At 35.2% G+C, this 25032-nt stretch overlaps 1 protein-coding gene across 11 annotated transcripts in view; it reads right to left on the bottom strand.

The window, feature by feature from the left end:
* Positions 1-4691: 4691 nt before the first annotated feature.
* HYCC2 (hyccin PI4KA lipid kinase complex subunit 2) overlaps positions 4692-25032 on the bottom strand; it is a 77950-nt gene continuing 57609 nt past the window's right edge. For 10 of the 11 annotated variants that reach the window (XM_077884842.1, XM_077884845.1, XM_077884840.1 and 7 more), the window contains 4 exons: positions 21330-21417; positions 17732-17891; positions 16811-16978; positions 4692-12527 (listed from right to left, as the gene is read on the bottom strand). In XM_077884842.1, coding sequence (XP_077740968.1) covers positions 11929-12527; positions 16811-16978; positions 17732-17891; positions 21330-21417 — 1015 coding nt within the window. In that variant the 3' untranslated portion in view covers positions 4692-11928. The remainder of the gene's footprint in view (positions 12528-16810; positions 16979-17731; positions 17892-21329; positions 21418-25032) is intronic. The other variant, XM_077884846.1, reaches the window with a different exon arrangement.

Here is a 25032-nt window from a genome sequence, read left to right as displayed (position 1 = left end):
ATTCGGAGACTATCAAAGCAGTCTGGATATGAAGATAAAGACAGGAGTTTGAGCTATAGTAATAAAACTGGAAAGAAAGGAATTTGAAATTTAAAATATAGGCCAAGTCAGCAGGATTTGGAAACTGGATATAGAGGTAAGGAAGAAGTTGTAAGTCCCAGCTGTCTGGCATGGTTGTCTGGGTATCAGTTCCCCAGTGTGCTATAAAAAATTACAGATAGAGGGAAAGAGTTTAGCTTGAGGCATCTTGACTTTGAAATCCCTTTGAAAAAGAGATCAAATTATCTTGCAAACAGTGGCTATAAGAGTTTGAAATTCATCCAAGAGATCAAGAGAAAGAGATCTAGGGATCATCAGTGTATAAAGTCAAAGGGAGAATAAAAGAATTGCCTTACGATGATGACCAAAATAAGAAATGAAGTGAGGTGGGATGCTTGGGTGGCTCAGTTGGTTAAGCGCCTGTCTTTGGCTCAGATCATGATCGGGCTCCTTGCTCATCAGAGAGCCTACTTCTCCCTCTCCCTCCTGCTCCCCCTGCTTGTGCTCTGTCAAATGAAAGAAAAGAAAAGAAAAAAGAAAAGAAAAGAGGGAAGGAAAGGGAAGGGAAGGGAAGGGAGAAGAAAAAAGAAAGAAAAAGAAAGAAAGAAAGAAAGAAAGAAAGAAAGAAAGAAAGAAAGAAAGAAAGAAAGAAAGAAAGAAAGAAAGAAAGAAAAAAAACCAAGTGAGGTATCTCATCTTCTGAGATAGGCAGTTAAGTAGATGAAGATAGTTGTAGTTATAGTTTGTCCTTTGAAGTGATGGGAGAAAACAAGAAATTAAAACCTTCTAGCATTATGGCCTCCATTTGATGTAGTAAAAGTTGAGGCTCCTGATAAAGTGGTACATCAAGTGATGAAGCTTTGGAACAGAAACTGAAGGGAATAAGAAAGTAAGCAGGCCAAAAAGTAGAAGGACCTCAAAGTGTTGGGGGTTTAAGGTTGGGGCCCGTGAAGTTGTATTGATGCCTATAGTGTTCAGTGAAGTAAGCGGATACAAAAGGCAGAGTGTAGCACTGAGAAGAACAAGTTATATACACACACACACTGGACTAATCTCTTTCTCATATTGGCATTTATTGTTTTATGTATTTCTCTAGGGAAAAGAAATTGAGTCAGTGGTTCTAGGTGGAAGAAGAAAAGCTTAGCTATGAAAGCCAAAGACTATTATAGGATTAGGAAGAGTTTTCAGTGCTGACTGCATATGACAATTACCTAGGGAGGTGTTAAAACTACTAATGCTAGATCCCAATCCCAAAGAGTCTGAAAATGTGGTCCAGCCATCAGAATTTAAGAAAAAATTTCCCAGATGATGTTAATGTGTGGCAAGGGTTAAGAACCACTGAGCTAGGGACAATGAATTTTTTATCAAATGTGAAATTACCTACATAACTATGCATTAAACACATACCTAAGGGTATGACAGGTCGAAAATGGCAGTCACAGATGCTTCAGCAAATGATTTCTACTCAGAGTTTCTAAGATACCAATTTGATTTCAATCCTGTTCAGGAGAAAGTGATTACTTCTATCTAAACATTTAGGAATAAGAGAATACAGTGATGAAATCCTACTTTATCTCAAGGATTTTCTCACACCAGGGATGATGAAGCCCTCATAAGGCACAAACTAGTAATGACAGATTTGGCATATTAATCCCTAAAAAATAGACACATAATAATAAATCACACTCTGGGAAATAAGCTTTAGAATATAATCTTCAATACAGACAGTTTTCTAGTGTACATAAAGCCATTACTTATAAGTTGTTAGTAAATATCTAGATTTCTTAAAATTCTGATTATTTTTGAGGAAATGGGGATATTTCCTACTGAATGTTGAGGAGAATAAAAAAGTATTTTTGAGTTTTTTAAATTATACAATGATTCAGAATTTAACTTTGTATTGGTCAGCATGACCTGGCCATAAAAAAATGTTTCATTCCTAATGTGTATTAAACATTGTTAAAGTGCCAAAAGTGGATTGGTCCTTCAAGTGAGTTTTAGAAGGGAGTCCCACCCCTTTTTATGTAACATCTTGAAGAAAACTAGGGCTGTTAATACAGACTATATCCATCCTATTTGGATTAGGATCCAGGGCCAGATTTAGACCTTTAGAAACCCAAACACAAAAGACTATATTTGTACCCTCTCCTTTGTTGTTCAAAACAATATTAAATCTGGGACGCTCAGCAGTTGAGCATCTTCCTTTGGCTCAGGGCGTGATCCCAGTTTGGGGATGGAGTCCCACATCAGCCTCCCTGTGAGGAGCCTGCTTCTCCCTCTGCCTATGTCTCTGTCTCTCTCTGTGTCTCTCATGAATAAATAAAATCTTTAAAAAAAACTAAATCATAAAGTAATTATAAGTAAGTCCAACAAAATTCTGATTTCCTCCCAAGCAATTTGGTGACATTTTTTTTTGCAGGGGAAGGATGGGGCTAAGGCCTGTAAAGAGACCAAAGGAGCTGGTTTAAAGCATAATACAGGTTCCTCATACAAACCACAGAAAATCTATTTTTCTCCTCTTGAGAATGGTATACAATTAAGGGTAGTACACAATTGGAACCATACATAGGATGTAAGTAAATTTCTAACTGTGCATTCCTGGGTTATTAGGGCTTGAATCTTCCATGGGTTTCGTTTACTTTTAGTAACCTAGTTCTACTGAGATCGAATCTCCCCATCCTTCCCATCTCCTACAAGGGCCTTGGCCTTGTGGGGATAGGACAAGTATACTAGTAGTTGAGAATAATCAACTGTATGAAGCAGCATCTGTATGAAGCAGCATTTTATGATGGTTAGGTGCACAAGTCCATGAGCCTGAGTGTGTCTGGTTCAATTCCAGCTGTACTACCTATTAGCTCTATGACCTTAGACAGATGAAACTTTTTTTTTTAAGATTTTATTTATTTGACATAGTGAGAGAGGGAGCACAAGCATGGGGAGCGGCATGCAGAGAGAGGAGAAGCAGGCTCCCTATCAAGCAGAGAGTGCAATGTGGGCCTCGATTAACTGTGCCACCCAGGTGCCCTGAACCTTTCTTTTCTTATAAAAGGAGAGTGATGGTATTTGTATACTATTGTACGGATTTTTTCGTATTTTCCTTAAAAATGGTTAGAATGGTGCTTGGGATGTCCTAAAATCCAAGGTTATTAATTCATGTGGGAAGAATCTCTGGACCATAAATTGTGATCTGGACCATAGACATATTATGTGTTAGCAGGACAGGGTCTCTACTATCACTATTTCATTACAGTACCTTAAAAAGTGGCTTTTCCTTTTGTGCCTTGTTTTTTCTTTTTTTAAAGATTTTATTTACTTATTCATGAGAGACACAGAGACAGTGGCAGAGACATAGGCAGAAGTAGAAGCAGGCTCCATGAATGTGGGACATGATCCCAAGACTCCAAGATCACACCCTGAGCCAAAGGCAGACACTTAGCCGCTGAGCCACCGAGGTGTCCCATGTATTTTCTAAGGTTTTCAAAATGGGCAAATATGTTTTTAATAAAAGGAAAAAAAATGGAAACTGTCAAACTGATGAATCCAATCTTCCCTATCTGGCACAGATCCTGAGTCAAAGCAAAAACAAATTAAGTCAGGCTTTGTGAGTTGCCTTACGCTATTCTCTTCTGGAACTGTTCATCTTTATCAACAATTTTGGATTAAGGCATAATAAACAGGATACTTTAAAAATGTTTTATATGTTTGGATCTGATATAAAAGGGAGAATAAAGTCTTGGTCCATAAGTAAGAAATAATAGCTATGGGGGGGGGAGTGGTGGGGAAAGGAAGGCCTGAGATTTTTCTAGAAAGTAGATGTAAAGAAAGTAAAAGAGGGCCTGGGGCTGAGCTCTTCTTTCAACCTATGTACCAAGAGAAGGCTAAAGTGGATCTTTTTAAAACACAATGTGGGAAAGACCAAAAAGTTGACTGACTAGAAAACCATGTTAAGAGTATGGGCAACAGGCACTTTCATACAATGCTGAAGACAGTGTAAATGACTGTCATAATATTGACTCCTCTTTATAAGGACCTTAGGAGAGAAAATTAGTTCTAACATCTCGGTTCTAGAAACAGTTGTGCTTCATCTGAGAAACTGATTTGTTTTATATTAAGGATCTGAAAGTCTTGTAATCTCATTACATTTGGCTGCTTTAAAGTTCAGAGATAGGGCAACCTGGGTGGCTCAGCGGTTTAGCGCCACCTTCAGCCCAAGGCCTGATCCTGGACACCTGGGATGGAGTCCCACATCAGGCTCTCTGCACGGAGCCTGCTTCTCCCTCTGCTTGTGTCTCTGTCTTTCTCTGTGTCTTCCATGAATAAATAAATAAAATCTTTAAAAAATAAAATAAAATTCAGAGATAAATTTGTATGTCAACAATAACATACAGAAATGGATGGCACACATTTTATGTATTAACTTCACTTTTCTGCCTTCATGTTATTTTATATATTGCTGTAATTAGTTCTATAATTAATTATAGCTGTTTCATAGATTGCCTTAATTAGTTCTATAAACTGCCTTAATAGGGTGTCCTATAAACAAAAAGCTCAGACATAAATAAAATGGCATGCTTTGGGGAAAAAAATACAATGAAGGACCATTTTAAGGTATCAAATTTAGGTAAGATATAAAATTAACTCAGGGGATCCGGTCAAAAGCCAAATAAAGCTGTATTTTTATACTGTACAAAAGAAAATTTACATTCTTAATGTTACTAGATACATCTAGGGGAAAATTACACATCTCTCAAGAAACACAATATTTAACATCTTAGATATGTTTCTGCATTGCAGATTGATAATTTTATACATCTTTATTTACAATAAATTAAAATAGTTTTTCATCTCTGGCAGATATTTACAAGGTCAACAGTGACTATGTTTCACATTTCAACAATCAACAGCATTAACCAATTCAGTAAGACAGTTAAGATAATGGCTTACATGCACCAATAAATATGATCTTAAATGTGCGTTTTTTTTCTTCAGCTCTGAAAAAATGAAGTTTTCACTAGTCCTAGGTTGAAAGGACACCAGTCAATAGAAATCGTATTTTCTTCATGCCTATCCTATTAAAATTTTAACCAGCATGATTCTCTGAATACTTGAGAAATTTATATCAAGCTGCAGTTTGGAAGCTGGTTTAAAAACAAAACAAAACAAAACAAAACAAAACAAAACAAAACAAAACCAAGAGCTTATCTATACATTCCATACCCTTTTATGAAGCAAACATATGAAAGTGGGATATCTCCTGTTTACCCGTCCATTTTGACAGAGATCACACTGTACAATGCTATAATAAAAACCCTTCAGAAATTGTAGCTCAGGAGAGCCTAATTATTATGAGAAAAATTGTGGGAAAATAATCTTTGCACCATAAAAACTGTTTCTCTTAACTAGTTACAATGAATGTAAAGTCAGCATAATTTTTAGAATGAGAATCAAAAAGATTCACTGTAAAGTAGTTGAACTTACTACAAATATTTTATTTATGCATTTTTTTTTACTAGATTTTAAGTAATCTCTATACCCAACACGGGGCTCAAACTTATAAGAGTTGCATGCTTTACGATCTGAGCCAGCCAAGCACTCCCAAAATATTTTTTAAACAACACATGGAGCATTGAGCTTATCTCCCAATTCAGTCTGGATGATGAAACTTAAAATCCAAACCTACATCAGTAATTGTTAGGCAATCTTCTCTTTCCAAGATAGCTGATCAATACATTCATTACTTTTTAACTATCACCAGATATGGAAAAAGATACACAAAACCTGTTTGCAACATTAGTTAATATATAATTCCATTTTGTGTTTTTCCAAAGATATTGTTACTTAATAGCTTAAGTAAACCCAGTAGTTCTTATGGGTTTATACATTTTTAAAAAATGAATTATTTTAGCTTTTTTTTGCCAAGAAAAAAAACACCCAGAGTGATCATGTACATAAATTATGTTAAACATACCATTCTAGCCAATATTATACTTACTGGAAATAATAGCCATTACTTAAAAGGTGTATTTCCATAACATCCCCCCTTCAATTTTATTCTTAAAAAGCCACAATATCATACAATACACCAATTTTAGGAATATCCCCTTTTTTATTCAATACTGACAAGCAGAATCCTTAATTTAAGGAGACATGAAAATGTGTCATAAGGAATAATATTTGGACTTAACTGGTACTTTTGCTGGAGGTATAAAATGTTGACATAAGAAAACCCCAAATGGAGTCTTGTAGGTACTGTATACCTAGGTTGCAGGTCAAAGAATCCTATAGCATTTATTTCCCCCAGGGCTAGAAAGCAATCCTTTATGTTAAAGGGACCTCATTCCTTAGCAGTTAAGTACTTTAAAAATTATATTTGGTTAATAAATTTTCTTTGGTAATTTTATAATCAACAAAGTTGTAAGGAATTTCCTCTGATATAACTAACACTGAGTTGTTGACACTCAAATACAGCAAACTTGTTTGATATCAATTCTGTAGTTGGGGATGGATTGTCCAATTCATTTCTCTTTGAAAATAAAAGAATTTCCTTATTGAACCTACCTCCAGATACACAATTATAAAAAGACTGCTATATACTGTAAGTTACACTTTATTTTTTGGTAAAATCTATGTAAGCCTAATAGCAGACATCTGAATGTGCCTTAATTTGTAAACATTTTCTCAAGATCCAAAGTAAAATCTAGAACCTACATTTCTGTACTATGCTGCCAGTTATTATTTCACATCATTCCCAGCTTTCTAACTTCTATCCTGAACTGTTTGCTCTTGTGTATATTTCTCATTTGACAAACGGTTAAGACTACAAAAATACTGAAGTGACTGAAGTTTCCAAAGTCTGTAGTTGTGTGGTCAGGTGTAGAAGGAATGTGCCTATATGGGTAGGGCAAGGTTGGGTGATGAAAACTCCACTAATTCTAATGGCAGGATCACCATACAGATTTCTGGCACCACCAAAAATCTAATATAGTTTAAGTGCACATTGGTTGACTTTATGAATATTATTTCCTATGTATATTCAGTGCCAGTATGATATACCCATTAAGTACATAATGCAGGTAACACTAACATGGCCACCCTGGAAATGCAAACTTGTACCAGTCTGGTGACTCATGATTTTATTAGCACTGTTAACAATTTTACACTGCATTCCATCTTCTAATCTGGCAAATATTCTAATCCTAGTTTATCAATAATTTCTAGTTGGTTTTCAAATAACTTGTTTCTAGAAAGCACTTTAAAAAAATTAAAGTATTACAAATAAGTGTCTCAACCGACTTAGTGGTTTGAAACATGACAATCATCATTCAACTTGAAAGATAAAAAGTCCAATATTCAGACTTTAACAGAGCCATAGTATAGAAAAGTTACTCTAAAATTCATAGTTTTTCTGACCACTGGCATGACTTATTAAAACATTTTACCCTGAAAAACAAATAAATAACTGAAATACTGATTAAAACAAAAACTTACTTTGTAATCCAAGATCAGAAATAGAGAGCTTCTCCTTGCCAGTGTTTATATAAATAGTATACTATCCCCTAAAGACGGATACTAATTTTTTAAATTTACAAATGAACATGCAGAGAATTAAATGAAACAATTGACTGTCAACTAAAGTACTCAAAAATGGACCCATACAAACCTCACAAAGTGAGGTAGCAGAAACATCTCACTTCATTAAAATATTCACAAAAATAGTGCAAACAAAAAAAAAATCTGAAAGTATTCTCAGTATTCCAGTGCCTAATAAATAGTTACAATTAAAGCTACTAAGTGGAATTTGAGAATATACATTGGAAATATTGAGCTTATATAGCTGAGACTACCGCATTTAAGACATTTTATATGATATATACACCTTAAATGACGTAACGGTCACCATTCCATTATGGAATCAGAAGCTTCACGCTATAAACCTTTTTCAACCACATAAGGAAATATTGCTTGTATCTATCTATTCTAAAGCACAAGTCAGGTTCAATTTTTTTCGACATCAGAAATTAATGGGATTTAAATTTATTTAATCTTTACTTCGCAATACTCCGTTGTGCAACACAATTAACTTACCACATAGGTGACTGAAAGCTGGCGGATTCAAAAATTACTTTAAAATAGCTAGAAACACTGATCAAAGCTATTTCTTTGGGTTTATTTTTGCACTTAAATAAATCTGCAGAAATATAATCAACTACAAAATGGCAGCATACAACTGTTATGTGGCAGAAAATAGTAAGGCATAAATTAGAATAAGAAAAATGTATCTATCCTTACATCTGTGGTATAGATACCTACATTTCTAACACTTCCCCATCTATGTTTATTACTCTACATTTTTTCTGAATTTAATACTTTTCTTAATGTGCTATACTCACCAACTACTAGACCAAAACTGTAAAGAAACTGCAGAAATGGAGAGTGTTACCACATTTACCATAGTATGAGTACAGGGAGGCAGTGGGGTGTTAATACGCATTTGACAGGAGACAGGAGTTATATTCTGGCTCTGCTTCTTAGTTATGTGACGTTAATCGTGTCACAACCTTTTTGAGCCTCAGTTTCCTGAGGACAGATATTTAGGGAGGGGGCCCTGGGTGACTAGCTAGATTATTTCTAGGGTCTCATCTAGCACAAAGATTCTGACTCTATAATACACAGGCACAGAAGAGTAACTGGGAGAAAAAGAGTTGGTGGCAAGGGTCAGGATTTCAAATTATAACCACGTCCTCCTTCAGCTTCCCAAAATATTTTTATATTTAAAAATCTTACATCTAAGTTAGCTTTTTATACTTTAGATTTTAGGTTCATTTCTAAGTAACATAATTTAAACTTAATGTAGTAGAGAAGAGTTACCAAAAGCTTCAGATATTTCTTTGTATTTCTTAATCCAACCTGGCATAGATGGCATCAATCAAATTGTTTTATTATAGAAAACAAGTATTTTCTCTGTAATGAGCTTTTCCATAAAAGGAAAGACTTTTTCTTACGAAAGGCAGTAGGTATACAACAGGTTGCTAAAGAATAAAGTATGACTATTGCTGGTATATATTTGTAACAGCTGTTGTATATCTGAAAACTACTTTGAATTCAATAACAATAAATAATGCAAATGAATATAAAACATCTCTTAGAAAATTTGACTTATGGTTTATTAAACTAAATTTTAATTATATCTTGCACAGAAAATCTGTTCTAAGACCCTGAATGCACAGTTTGAGCTAAATGAAATGTTTCTTCAATTAAGGCCAAATCACGTAACTTAAAATAAGAACAAAATGTCACAGGGTCATGAAACATTAATGGGTGTGTTATACATACAAAATAGATACATGTACACATGTACAGAAAAATGAAATCCATAAAAAAAAAGAAAAATGAAATCCTCTAAGTTGAAGTTTTCCAAAACTGACTTTTCAACTTTTAAGATTTTTAACAGAATGAAAGGGAGATTTATTATGTTTATTACAGCTCTTACTATAATTTGATATTATTTTTTTGTTTTTGTTTTTTTTTCTGTGTGTGCTTTAACTAAATCATACTAGGTTTAGATGCCAATAAACACACCACTTGTTGAATTCAAAACAACCCGCCAGCCTCCTAAATCAACCAGGCATTTCGGCCATAAAGTGAGTGACCTCCAGCCATGGTCAAGATCTTACCCATGAAAAGAACAATGTTCTTTTCTTTTCCTACCTGAAACTTTGCTTTCCTCAGTATATTATAGATCTCTACATCTCATTTATTTTGGCTGCTTTCAAACTCATTTATCTGACATCCCTTGGGTTAAATTAAAAGAAGGGATAGCTAACATAGGTCTTTGTGATATATACATATACACACCACACACAGACAGACACACACACACACACACACACACCCAATACACTTCTATTTATAAACTTTTAACTTTATCCCAGACTTTGGCAATGTTGTAGTAGTAGTACTAGTTGTACTAGTTTAGGTTCTAGTTTTCCATTTTCACATGAGCTGAAAAGTTACAGACCACCAAATTCAAACAAGCATCTGAAAATTCCCTCCAAATCAAAACAAACAAACCCTGTTACAATAAAATAAGAGGAGGAGGGGGTAGATTTTCAGATGTGGAAAAAAACAAGAGGCATTTTTCTGGTTACTTTATTTATCAAAATCTATTGTAATTTTAATTCATAGAGATAATATTTTAAAATTTGTTAATTAGGAGAATACTTGCTTTCTATAAATTCAGTATATTTATCTTTCACAATAAAATAAAAATGTCTAAATGTACAAAGCACTAATAGCTCTGATGTATTTTGTGGAAGGATAATGTATAGCAATTCAAGTCACAATACAGTGATTTTTCAAAAACCAATATATTTTCTTCTTTCTCAATCAGGCATTAGAGCCTGAGACCCAAAAGAATTTATACTGAAATCTCACCCAACCAAGTCAGAACTAAAAAAAATTTTTTTTACTAATAATGCATTTTTGTAGCCTCTTAACACAAGATACCAAATGCTAATTACATACATTCAACATCTAGCTTACTGGCATGATTTCAAAGTCTTATAAAAATGAGAAACTTTTGCAGATATATGATTAGAAGTTACACAAACTGCATTACATTTAACACAAAGGCAGTGTGGTCCTTGTAGGAGAAATCAAGTCAGTACCCCCTGGTAGAAATGTTCTATAAAAATGTGTCACGTTGAAGCATCAGTGTTTTCAGCCAATTATCTGTCCCTGATGTATTTCCTTGGAGTATATGATCTATCAGGACTTCGGGTTTCTTAATCCAAAATATCTGACTGAATTTAGGTACATCTAGAAAGCAGCTGAAAGGGTTTCTCCAATAGTCTGACATCACAGAAAGCGGGTTGAGAAATCCCTCTCTTTACCTGAAGACGTACTTGTTCTACTTCAGTCATCATCAGCTCACAAAGGAAAAAAAAAAAAACCTATCAAAACTTCCCCTCACACACACAGTCCCACAGAAGCTAAACAAAAACCACCCCCTCCCCCCCACAAAACCCCAGCACCAAAGTGTCAATCATTCCTGGGAAATAGAACATGCCTCTTGGATTCTCTGATTTGTTAGTTGTTCAAACTTTAAGGACAGAAATGACCTATGTCCTTGTGGGGAGGAGGGAAGACAAGTTAATAATGACTGTAAAGCCACTGAGAAAGTGCATTATCAATTACACAAACAACTTTGAGCCCTGCCCTCCAAAAGAGGGAGCCATAACTTGATTTAAATGCCTCAGTTATTGAACATTTGTATCCTAGAGATAAAGGAGATGGGGGGGGGGGAGGGAAGAACCACCCACATTTTAATGAAAAAGTGCAGCAGTCTACCACCTTTCCCCATGCGTCTCAAGAAAATTGCACAGACTCAGAGAAGTCCAAAGTCATAGCAGAATCTCTGAGGCACTCCTGGTTAAAAGAGAAAAAAATATGATCCAGTAATCTCCATAGTTCTATAGATTATGAGAACAAACCCGTTTTGTTTTTTTGAACAAAAGCCTAAGAATCATTTCATAGGGATCATATACACCATTTCCTCTAACATATTCTCAGTCTCACAGTGTTGAAATGGGACCGATCAGCCTACGATGGATTGCACATCACCCAAGGAGAAAGGAAGGCATGGAAAATGCATACATTTTATACTGCTTCACAAACACATTTACAAGGAATAAAGTGAAGAGAAGATATAGGAAGGAGAAAAAAGAAAACCTTATTGCTCTTTCCATACAAAATACAGTATGAAGATACCTAAACTAAATCAAATCTGATTACGATGACCAATATTTTCACAATGTGGGATGAAGTGTCTTCTTATACAATGAAATGTTCAGTTTAAAGGGTAAGCAGAAAGATGAGAGGATGTCAGAACTACACCTGGGATATTAGCTGCATATTGAAACTTGGGGATCGAGACTGCTTGGTTAAGGGAGCTCCTGGGCTGAGGAGCTCTTTACCTTCTCCAGCTTGACCTAGCCGGTCTTCCTGTAGACTGATAGTTGAGTATCGATTAACATTGTTAGCTGCTAAATTAGTAACTCCCTCAGTGCCAACCCCAATGCTGGTACTTGCTTGACTGCCATTTACATAGTCAAATGATTTGCTTGAGGAAGCACTGGCTGTCCGGATTAGACTTAAACTATTGGTTTTTGGCACCACCTGGCCAGCAGGCAGGCTCAGGTGTTTCTTCATCGGTGTCAGCTCGATTGAATCTACACTAAGATCAGTTGGTTGCTGTACATACTGCCTGCGAATGACTGAATCTCGAGGGCTCTCACTGGATTTGATGACAGAGGCTGTTTCTTTATCCTTAGCTGAACGCCCAGCTGCTACTTTCCTTAAGCTTCCCCTCTGAGAAGAGGAGGATGGTTTGGTCCCAATTGGCTGACTGCTGAGGGAAGCCCCTGATGAAAATCCTTCATCTGCATCATTTAGGTTTACCGACTCTTCTCCATTTACACCCTCAGCACCTAAAAAACAAATCAGACAAACTCAGCAATAGCTAAATTTAAAAAAAAAAGGAACTGTGAATAAAAACTCAACTGACCTTATCTCTTGGGTAATGTTTGCTATTGGTTGGCAATGGCCCTGTTGTCAACACTTCCCCTAAATAATTCAGGGGAAGAAAGCTTAATCTACACAGAATTCTAATACGTTATTCACTGTGTTCATTCAGCTTTAATTAGTCCAGTTTCTGTAACACTATCCACAAACGAACGTAGCATCTCAATATTTACACATATAAAACAACTTTAGGTGAAATACATTGTTACAAATCTTTATAATATACCCTTGTCTATTTGAGGTGACTATATCTGCTTTAAAAAAAAAATCAAAAATTTTTCCTCTTATCTCTCTTAGCCCACCATAAAACAGTGTACAAAAGAGACCCCTCTAATTTCAGTCACCCAGAATAATGCCAAACTCATTTTCCCTACAAGCCAAACCCTTTTTAAGGGCAGTAAAAATTTATATTTACTCAACAGCTAAGTGCTTCTACATGGCTTTAAAACTTTTAACATAGAATTACTAGATTTTCTAACTCAAAAAACTGTACATTGTTTCCAGTAACTTCATACTTGTATTTTGTCTTATGGGCATATCTATTCATTAGCTTTCATATTTTCTTGACCAATTAATGTGAAGAAAATATTTGATTATCAGAGTAACTAGCAGGAATAGTTAAGAAAGATTTTTACTTTCTATATTATGTAGCTGCAACAATTTAGATTTTTAGTCTTGAGATGTATTATTGTCATAATCACAAAATACTATGGTGTCCCATTAAATTTCATGCAGGAACTGCAGTTAACAAAATAATCCTTATCTTGGGATTTTGTTAAAAGGGGAGAAGCGTATATATTCAATTTGGGTTTTCCAGAAAGCCCAATTCTCTTACTGAAAGTAGGATCAACACTCTCTTAGAAAGTAATATATTTGCTTCTTTCAAAACATAGCCATTTGTTACATCATTACATATGTTTGCCAGACTGCAAGAAAGTTTAATCTGAATCTACATACAGATATCAATATTACAGTTATGGTAAAACATTAGGAAAGAATTCTAAGCAAATATTACTTTGAGACACAGGTTATTTAAATAAAATATACATAAAATATTTAAACACAATCTTTATTTAACATAGTACCTGGAAAAATAAAAATATTTTCTTAGATATATTTTCTTATATGAATTAGTTATTTCCTTCATTCAAAAGAAGAACGAAACAGGCTATCTTTAAAGCAAAAGGCATGTTGTTATTATATCCAGCAGTTTAATAATCTTCAACCATCATGCAAAGCCATATGAAAATGCAGCTGACACCACTTCTCTCAACCCCTTCTTCAAGAGTAGTATGTACTATAACTCAAAATGAAACTTTATATTATATTCACATGGTATCATCTTAGCAATTTTCTTAGGGTTACTATAAGAACTCCAGAATGCCCAAGAAAAGATATTTACTGGTTCACAATTAGTATCAGTAATAGAAAACTAGAGTGAATAGAAATGTATCATCAGATATATATCTATATATACCGAGGAAAGGAGACTGAGAGACTTAGTGCTAGCGCCTAAATCTTGCCTCATGCAGGTCTGATGCCCAAGCAATATGACCATAAAAGAGATGATAACATAAAAGCCATCATGCAAGAGAAGCTACTGATATTTAATATACTAAGAAATACTGTTTGAACACAATAGAACACTCACTACGCTTTAATCACAGGCATTGTCCTCAGTTTAGTAATAATTTTAAACCCAACTTTAAAAGTCACAAATAAAATGTTACTTGACAATAAGGATAAGGGTAGGTGATTGGCTTATATTCGCCCTTCAATTTCAACATATAACAAATATAATTTTAATTGTAAAATGACTTAAAACCATATACTAGAAAATTCTTTTAAAAGGCCAAATATTGATATTAATACAAAAGCTCCAGCAGACTTCAGAATTACCAAAACTCTTCACAGGTTTTAGTAATTTCTTTCCTTCTATTTAAAAAACCTCAAGGAATAAAAAGGCAGTTACGTCTCACAACTTTTTTCCTTTCTGTAATTTTCTCCATGGGCAATAACAATATTATTCATGATCTACAGGGATGATAACAAAAAAGGATCTTTAATAAACTTCTTTTTTTTAGATTTATTTATTTGAGAGAGAGCAAGTGGGGCAGAAGGAGAGGGAGATAAGCAGACTCCCCACTAAACAGGGAGTCCAATGTGGGGCTCAATCCCAGGACCCTGAGATCATGGCCTGAGCTGAAATCAAGAGTCAGTCACTCAACCAACTGTGCCACCTGGGCACCCCTTTACTGAACTTTTCTATTCATGTCTCCCTTTCCTTATAAATTTACCTCCTACTAACATTGATTTAATGATACAATTAATCTAGATTAAAAAGCAAAGTAATTTTTGAGAAATTTCAAACACTGAAGGAATTTATTTCTCTTTCCTTGTGGTGATACCTAACCTTTACAAATGGAAATTTTTACTAGTGATAGGAGATATTTTAAAATACAATATTTTAATATTTAATAGGATATTTTGTTGTTGTTTTTTTTAAAGATTTTATTTTTAAGTGATCTCTACACCCATTGTGGGGCTTGAACTCACAACTCCAATATCAAGAGTTGCACACTCTACCAACTGAACCAGCCAGGCACCCCTTAATAGGATATTTTAAAAGAACTACTATCTTGGTTCCTTTTTCAAAGTATGACTTTTGATAAACTGGAAGAAATATTTCAACTTAATCCCATAGTCTCTAGGATTTCGAATGTTAATTATCATAACACAGTACTACATTTAGCACAAATAATCAAACATTCTAACCATGGTAGTAGATATATCAAGCGGCTCATTTAGTGATTAGGAATGTTGAGAGACAGCCTGTTGTTCAATTTAGGCCAACTCTGGGTTCAACATCTATTCATACACTTATTTTTATGCCCTTGGACTACTCAGGATAACATAAAGAGATAGGAAATGAAAAGGGAAAGCTGCATCTTTCAAAGGATCTCTGTAAAACAGCACCTACTCCTTTGGGTCCCTAGATCATGCACATGCAACACTGTTAAATGAAGTTAAGGTCAATGTGGGCAAATGGGCAAGGGAACAGAAGGTAGATTTAGATTCTTACTGAGCATGCTCAAATTTCTAATGCACCAAAGAGCAAGAGACTTCCTTAATATGGAAGGTAAGTGCTTCATATATGTTTGGTCTTAAGTAAAAAATATATAATCTATTTTAAAACTATTTGCTATATTTTATTAATTAATATAACGGTTCCATGGTAGCAATAACATTAAATAATGAAAAACCATTAGGCTACAGTTCCCTCTTTCACAAGGTCAACTCCTATGGGCATCACATGTAAAACAGCAAATAAATAGTTTCCTATTGGAGAGAAGTGTTCTTTTACAGATGGTGGTGGCGGTGATAGTGGTGGTGGTGCTGATGATTTGGGGGTAAGAAAAATTCTCATTTTGAAATACCTACATTGTAGAAACAAGGATCTACTAGGATACCTGAACTCTAAATAATACATTTCAATTATCTGAGAGCTACATAGGACAATCATTATTTACAATAAATGATAAAATGTGGTGTGGACCAATAGAGCACATTTAGAGAGGAAAGAGGCCAGTAGTTCACTACTTAGACCAGGTAACTTGACCCACAGATTACAAAAAGCAATAAATACTGGTTTACTCTGCCAAAGAGTTAAGAAATTCTTGTTAACTGACCAACCTGGAATTAGAGATAAATCGGCCAGCTCCACTTTAGTCCAATTTCTCAAATGATATTAATGTTTTAAAACTCTCTTCACACATTTTTAAAGAGTAAATTATATAAAGGAAATCATTTTATAATGACTAAAAGGCTCATGTCCATTGGATGCATTTTCCCTTTCCTAAAGTTAGAGTAAACATGCTCAGTAATGAAAAAAATCCCAAGCATTTGCAGACCTTTTGGAAACAGGACTCTGCCTTGTTAGTAGCCATGCCAAGCTGTTCTTGGATTACACAGAATGCAGACTCCAGGCCAGCACAAATGGTAACTAAAGATTGTACCTGACCTGGCGGCTAGGCATATGGGGAGGTGTGCTTTGCAAGGAGGAGCTAATACACCCTGGGGTAGTGGAAACACACACTAGAATGGAATGATGTTCTGCTTGGGGATAGAGAGCCAGGATCCTTCTCCAGCAACTGCCTCACTGACTTCTGCCTCCTCATCTCTGTCCTACCCTCTGTTGTGGCTGCTGCTGAGTTGGGCTCCGGTGAGCCGTGCTCAGGGGTCCTGCGCACCAGCACCTCCCCCTCTTGAACACGTTTGATCCCTAGGTCAGTGGAGCCGTGTTGGATCGGGGAGCCAGGAATACTCGAGTCAGCCTCGTTTGAGAAGTCAAAGCCATCTGGGATTCAACATATAAAATTTTAGTGCTTTTGTGCTGCTCTATTCTTTTCTGAGCATTTTGACCCAGGCAGATAAGAGAATGTATATATGGATATGATAAAAACACAAACACTATTTATATAGTTACATGTGTGTGCACAGCATGCACACACATAAGGCGGCAGATGAACAATGTGAGGTTTGCAAATGAATAGCACAGGAAAATAGGGATCATTAAAGTGGCAATTAATATATCTTAGGCAAGACAGCTTGACTATTCAAGTACCATATGCCTACGAAATACTGCTGGATTCAGCACCTCCAAGAAAAGGAAAAGCAAAGACAAAAATTGAAAATACAATAGTTAACTCTTTTATGGATAGCTTATATTTCATCATTGGTTTGGTCAGTTATAGAATTTTCTCCCACAGTGCTCATTCATGCACCTTTTTTCCTATTATGATTAAGGCTTAAAAAAACTTCTTTCCTATTGTTATTATTAGTACCAAAAAAAGGACAAAAATTAACTTGATCTTATTTTCTGTTTTAACATTCATAGAACAGTCTAAATAACATCTTTCTACTTCATAAAAAATATTCTAGTACTCTATATAAAAGTAAAATTGTTTCATTTTTAAATATAGCACTAGATATGTGTTTAAATGCCTGAATTTATTTTGATTTAGATAAATATCATGTGCTAACCTAGACTATAAAAACAGGGATAAATTTGCTAGAATCCATGAATGCACTATAGGAATTTTGCATTCACCTTCTCTCCTCCACCTATGACGACGGATTGAAGCTGTTGTAATCGCGGTCCGAGAAATCCTCGGCACTGTTGGAGTGACTTCCACTTTAAGTACTTTCTGGCCTTCTTGTGAAGAATCAGGAGCATCAAATGGTAATGAGTTTTTCATGGCGTTGGCAACCTAAAATGATAATATAAAGTCTATACGTATTTACATTGAATATATAATTTACACTTATTTTACATTTCACGTTTCATAATTTTTTGAAAATATATATCCTGGTACTATAAAATATAAAAGTACAATGTATCAGAAAAGTTAGTACCTCCATTGTTCTGGGTATTTTTGTTTTGTTTTTACTATGGGGGGTACACAGGGAGAGGGAGAAAGAATCTTAAGTGGGTTCCATGCTTAGCTGTGAGCCCAACACAGGGCTCAATCTCACAACCCTGAGATCATGACCTGAGCCAAAATCAAGAGTTGGATGCTTAACCAACTGAGCCACCCAGGGGCCCCTGTTCTTATTTCTTTAGGTAGACTTTTAAAACGAGAATTTACTTTTAAAATATGAGTCACACACCCCACAGATCCCTTAAAGTTGTTCAAAGAGGAAAGCCATTTCAAAGACAGAAACCCTGATAAAGAAAATTTAGAAGTTTGATTCCTCAGATGAAAATAACATGCAAAATTTAATCTCAGGTTAAAAAAAATAATTAGCCTTCTCTCCACTCCTTTGTCCCCCCCACCCCTTTTTTTTTTAAGATTTTATTTATTCATGAGAGACACAGAGCAAGAGAGAGGTGGAGACACAGGCTGGGGGAGAAGCAAGATGCACGCAGGGAACCCTATGTGGGACTCGATCCCGGGACTCCAGGATCACACCTTGGGCCGAAGTCAGGCACTAGACCGCTGAGACACCATAGGATTCCCCAACTCCTTCGTTTCCACAATGAGAAATTTTCCCTAAACATATCTGGCATTTTATACACCACTTTCTGCTCCCTCCACAAAGAGAGGAAATTACTTGGCTGGAGAGTAATTATCATTAACTGATGCACATTTCTTAATTGAGTAGTACTAATCTAGCAAAGACCTTGAGCTGGAGAACTATCTTTCTCCCTTCCTCTCCACTTGGAAAGGATAAATAGAATGCAGCAACCTGGACAAGTGTGCCAGCTCTGCCAACTCAAACTTCTCCAGGAGGCTGCTCCAACAACTACAGGGGTGGGGAGGTTAAGTTTTTCAATTTAGATTTTATCAGGAATAGAGATGATGCTTGTTTCTCTACCTGCCAACTATTTACTCTGTTTACCACCTGGCTCTAGATTTTTTTTTTTTTTTTTTTTAAGATTTATTTGAGAGAGAGAAAGCAAGTGAGCACACAGAGGCACAAGGAGACAGAGAAGCAGACTCTCTACTGAGCAGGGAGCCTGACATGAGGCTTGATCCCACAACCCTGAGATTATGACCTGAGCCGAAGGCACACAACTGATGGAGCCAACCAGGTGCTCCCTGGCTCTAGATTTTAACAGAGAAAAGATGGCCCTTGGGGTCTTGGTTGGATCCCTCAAGGACCCTCCACAACAAAGGATTGCTCTAGGCTAGAAATTACTAATCTCTTTATTTTACCCTGGAAATGCCATCTCTACTTAATTTGTAAGACTGTTACAAGGAGAAAAGTATGAATTTAGAATCTCACAAATATATCATAATAATAATACTGTACAATTATTTTATCTTGTTATCCATTTGCTTTAATGTAACCCTGAGAGTAAAATTAGGTTTGCTGACATGAGAAAAAAAATGGAAATTCAAATAGCAAAGAATTAACTTTGATAAATTTACAGTTTAAATGCATTTAAAGTAAATGCTACTTTGATAAATTTACAGTTAGCTTAAAATATAAAGAATACAAAGAAAATGGCTTTAAAACTTGTATTCTTGGGATGCCTGGGTGGTGCAGTCATTTGAGTGTCCAACTCTTGGTTTTGGCTCAGGTCTCAATCTTGGGGTTGTGAGATTGAGCCCTCCACTGCACTCTGTAACAGCACAGAGTCTGCCTGAGAATCACTCTCCCTTTCCCTCTGCCCCTCCCACTTGTGCTCTCTCTATAGAATAAATGAATAAATCTTTAAAAAAAATGTAAACTAATGTAATTACAATTAAAATCTACACTATGAGGGATCCCTGCCTGGCACAGCGGTTTGGCGCCTGCCTTTGGCCCAGGGCGCGATCCTGGAGACCCGGGATCGAATCCCACGTCGGGCTCCCGGTGCATGGAGCCTGTTTCTCCCTCTGCTTGTGTCTCTGCCTCTCTCTCTCTCTGTGACTATCATAAATTAAAAAAAAAAAAAAAAATTAAAATCTACACTATGATATGTATCTGCCAATAATCTAGATAAAAAAATTGTACTCTTAAAGTGTTACAAGTAAAAAAGCATAAATAATATTCTTAAAATACCATTATACTATAAAAAGCTTAGAAAACACAAAAAACTGCAAAGAAAAACCATTCATATTTGAAACACTTGAGTAACCATTAGCATTTGTATGTTGCCTCTGTCTTGTCCAGATAAAAAATAATTGTACATTGCTTGACCACTTAACACAAACTAGTATTTTTTAGTATAAATTTTTGAATATGAGACATCTGAGTGGCTCAGTGGTTGAGCATCTGCCTTGGCTCAGGGCATGATTCCAGGGTCCTGGGATCAAGTTCCACATCAGGCTCCCTGTGAAGAGCCTGCTTCTCCCTCTGCCTATGTCTCTGCCTCTTTCTGGGTCTCTCATGAATAATAAATAAAATCTTCAAAAAATTTTTTTTGAATCTATAATTTCATCAAGCAAACATAAAGTTAATTATTCTATGCTGTGAAACACCTTGTATTGATTCCTCTGTAATTAGAAATGACACTAATGTCGTGCTTTTAATACATTAAAAACTTTCAAAGTAGTTTTCTGGGATGTGCTGTTAGACATGGGATGGTGGGTTAAAGAAAATGTATACATGTTACTGAACTACTTCTGCAAAAGGATGTACAGGGTTGTGTTATACTGCTACTGGTAATGGAAAGATTTTTTAGAAATATATTTAATTTTTAGAAATATGTTGAGTTTGTGCAAGAGTATTAAATCTTTTTATTTATATAGAACAAAATCCTAACTGGCTTTCTTGTCATGTCTGTTGAGAATCTTTTTCAGTCTGTGCAGTACACATTAATTTTGTTTTTTAAAAAAACTGGTGGTTTAGAATTTAGATGTTCATGTGGTCAAAGAAAAGAACTCAATCCTATTTTAGTGATTTGTCCCAACACTTAAGCTTAGAAAATCCTTCCATCTCTAGAAATTTGAGTAAGTGCTCCTAACCTTTTCCTTTCTTTTCTTAAAGGATTTCAAAACATTTAATTTTTTAATTTATCTGAACTTTATTCTGATATGTGGTAGTAGAGGATTTAAATCAATTTTGTTTTCTGTCCAACAGTTAACCTATTGTTATGGAATAAACCTTTCTCCTGCGATGATTTAGATTGCCTCATATATTATATATTGAATATATTCACTCAATAGTGCCCCTTTCAGCACAGGTATATTTAATAAAAAACAAATATAAAAACTTACCAATAGTGGTTGAGAAAAGAGTTCTAGCTGAGCTCTATAAATGATATCATCAAGGACTTCTTGGCCAAGGTCCCACTGCCCATTATACCTGTGGACAAGCAGACTGTTAACCAACTTTAGCAAATATCTCTAATCTCTTAACAACATTTTTATTGTCCCAAGTCCTGCTACTTTGGCTCCAAAACAAGATTTTCACATTAATTTGTGCATCATTTTATTTCTAAACTATCCCACTTTTGCTTACAAGAACAAATTGAAGAGGGGCCTCTGGGTAGCTCAGTCGGTTAAGCATCTGATTCTTGATCTCAAATCAGGTCTTGATCTCAGGTTCATGAGTTCAAGCCCCATGCTGGGCTCCACACCGGGTGTGGAGCATACTTAAAAACTATGTAGAGAAACAGTTTTCCAAAAAGAAAACCTGACTGCTTTCCAGATTTCAATTTATTGATTAGTTATATCTTGGCTATTTATAAAGTAGTAAAAGGATTATGAACAATTTATACACCAGCAGATTGTGGACAAAGTAGAAGAATAAATTTCTAGAAACATACAACCTACCAGGACTAAATCATGAAGAAACAGAAAATCTGAATAGACCAATTATTGATAAGAAAAAAAAATTTAAGATTTTATTTATTTATTCATGAGAGACACACAGAGAGAGGCAGAGACATAGGCAGCAGGAGAAGCAGGAGTCCTGCTGGAGCCTGATGCAGAACTGGATTCCAGGATCCTGGGATCACGACCTGAGCCAAAGGCAGATGCTCAATCACAGAGCCACCCAGGTGCCCCACTGGTAAGGAAACTGAAGCACTAGTCAAAAAACTGGCAACAAACAGAAGTCCAGAAGACTTCACAGGTGAATTCTACCAAAACACTTATAAAAGACTTAATACCAGTCTCAAACTCTTCCAAACAGCAGAAGAGGAGAGAATACTCCCATATTCATTTTACAAGGCCAGCATTATCCTGATACCAAAACCAGACAAGAACACTGTAAGAAAATTACAGGCCAATATCCTTGATGAATATAGATGCAAAAATCCTCAACAAAATATCAGCAAACCAAATTCAACAATACATTAAAAGGATTATACACCATGATCAAGTGGGATGCAAGCATGGTTCAAAATCTGCAATCCAATCAATATGATATACCATATTAACAAAATGAAGGATAAAAATCATATAATCATTTCAATAGAGACAACAAAAAAGCATCTGACAAAATTCAACATCTATTCATGATAAAAACTCAACAAAGTGGATGTAAAGGAGACACACCTTTACATAATAAAGGCCACATGTGATAAGCCTACAACTAACATCATACTCAAAGGTGAAAAGCTGAAAGCTTTCTAAGATCAGGAGAAAGATAAGGATGCCTACTCTCACTTTAAAAAAGTTCAACATAGTACTAGAAATTCTAGCCACAGAAATTAGGCAAAATAAAAAAAAGAAAAGAAAGAAAGAAGTGGCATCCAAAATCAGAACAGAAAGACTAAAACTGTCTCTATTCGCAGATAACATGATATTTATAGAAAACCCTAGCAATGTCACTGTTAGAACACAACTGTTAGAACTGATAAATATAGTAAAGTTACAGGATACAAAAATCAGTATACAAAAATCTGTCTGCATTTCTATATGCTAATAATGAACTATCAAGAAATTAGAAAAAATTCCATTCACAATTGCATTAAAATAATACCTAGGAATAAATTTAACCAAGAGGATAAAAGATATATACTGTACACCTGAAGTTTTCATAAAGACACTGATGAAAGAAACAGAAAAATACATAAATAAATGGGAAGATATTCTGTACTCATGGCCTGGAAGAATTAATATTGTTAAAATGTCCATACTACCCAAAGCAATCTATAGATTCAATGTAATCCCCATCAAAATTCCAGTGGTATTTTTCACAGGAATAGAAATAATCAAAAAACAAAAGAAATAATCCTAAAATTCGTATAGAACCACATAATATCCTGAATAGCAAAAACAATCTTGAGAAAAAAGAACACAGCCAAAGGCATCACACTTACTAATTTCAAACTATACTGCAAAGCTATAGTAATCAAAACATATAGCACTGCCATATAAAACACGTATAAATCAGACTGAAGAGAAGAAAACCAAGAAATAAACCCACACATACATGGCTAATGAATTTACAACAGGGAAAGGAGTGTCTCTTCAATAAATGGCGTTGGGAAAACTGGACAACTATATGCAAAAGAATGAAACTGGACCCCCACCTTACATCATACACAAAAATCAACTTAAAATGGATTAAAAACCTTCATGTGAGACATGAAACCATAAAACTTCTAGAAGGAAATACAGGCAGTAATTTCTTTGACATCAACCTTACAATGTTTTTTTAGATATTTCTGCTTGGGCAAGGGAAACAAAAGCAAAAATAAACTAGTGGGACTGTACCAAAATAAAAAGCTTTTGCACAGCAAAGGAAACCACTAAAGAAAGGGAAAGGCAATTTACTAAATGGGAGAAGGTATTTTCAATGATATAGCCGATAATGGGTTAATATCCAAACTACATAAACAACCTCTACAAATTAATGTTAAAAAAAAAAAACAATCTGGTTAAATATTGGGCAGAGGACCTGAACAGACATTTTCCAAAGAACACATACGGATGGCCAAAAAGTAAATGAAAAGATACCTGGCATCACTAATCATCAGGAAAATGCAAATCAAAACCACAATGAGATATCATCTCATACCTGTAAAAATGGCTTTTATCAAGAAATAAGTGTTGCCAAGGATGTGGAGAGAGGAAATCCTGTGCAATACTGGTGAAAATGTAAATTGGTAGACAGTATGGCAAACAGTATGGAAGTCCTTCAAAAAATTAAAAATACTACCATATGATTTAGCAATCCCACTTCTGGTATATATCCAAAGGAAACAAAATCACTAACTCAAAGATATCTACACTCCTTTCATTGCAGCATTACCTATAGTAACCAAGACATGGAAACAATCTAAGTGTTCACTGACAGATGAACAGGTAAAGAATATGTGTACACACACATACACAAACAAGATACTGTTATCCAGCTACAAAAAAGGAAAAGAAATTATGCCTTCTACAACAACATGGACAGACCTTGAGGGCATAATGCTAAGTAAAATAAGTCGGACAGAAAGACAAATACTAACTACTGTTAGAGCTCACTTGTATGTGAAATCTGAAAGGAAAAAAACTCCAAATTCACAGACTGGTGGCTGCTAGAGGTGGTGGGTGGAGGTGGGTATAAAGAGTGAAAGTGGTGGAAAGGTACAAACTTCCAGTTATAAGATCAGTAAGTCTGGGGATATAATATATAGTATTGTGACTAGAGCTGACAATACTGTATTTGTATATTTGAAAGATGCTAAGAGATTTTAAAAAGTGCTCATTAGAAGAAAAAAAATTGTAACTATTTGTAGTGATGGATGTTAACTAAACTGACTGTAGTAATCATTTCACAATATAAAATATATCTAATTATGTTGTACACCTAAAATTGACACAATCTTATAAGCCAATTGCATTTCAATTAAAAAACTGTCTTTAATCATTATTATACTGCTTTCAAGAAACAAGTATATATTCATTTAATAAAAGATACTAGGGGAGATCCGTGAGTGGCTCAGCGGTTTAGCTCCTGCCTTTGGCCCAGGGCGTGATC

The sequence above is a fragment of the Canis aureus genome, chromosome 36 (genome assembly GCF_053574225.1).
Source record: "Canis aureus isolate CA01 chromosome 36, VMU_Caureus_v.1.0, whole genome shotgun sequence".
NCBI classification, from domain to species: Eukaryota; Metazoa; Chordata; class Mammalia; order Carnivora; family Canidae; genus Canis; species Canis aureus.
The sequence above is the reverse complement of the archived record's forward strand: the minus strand, read 5'-3'. Positions and strand labels throughout refer to the sequence as shown.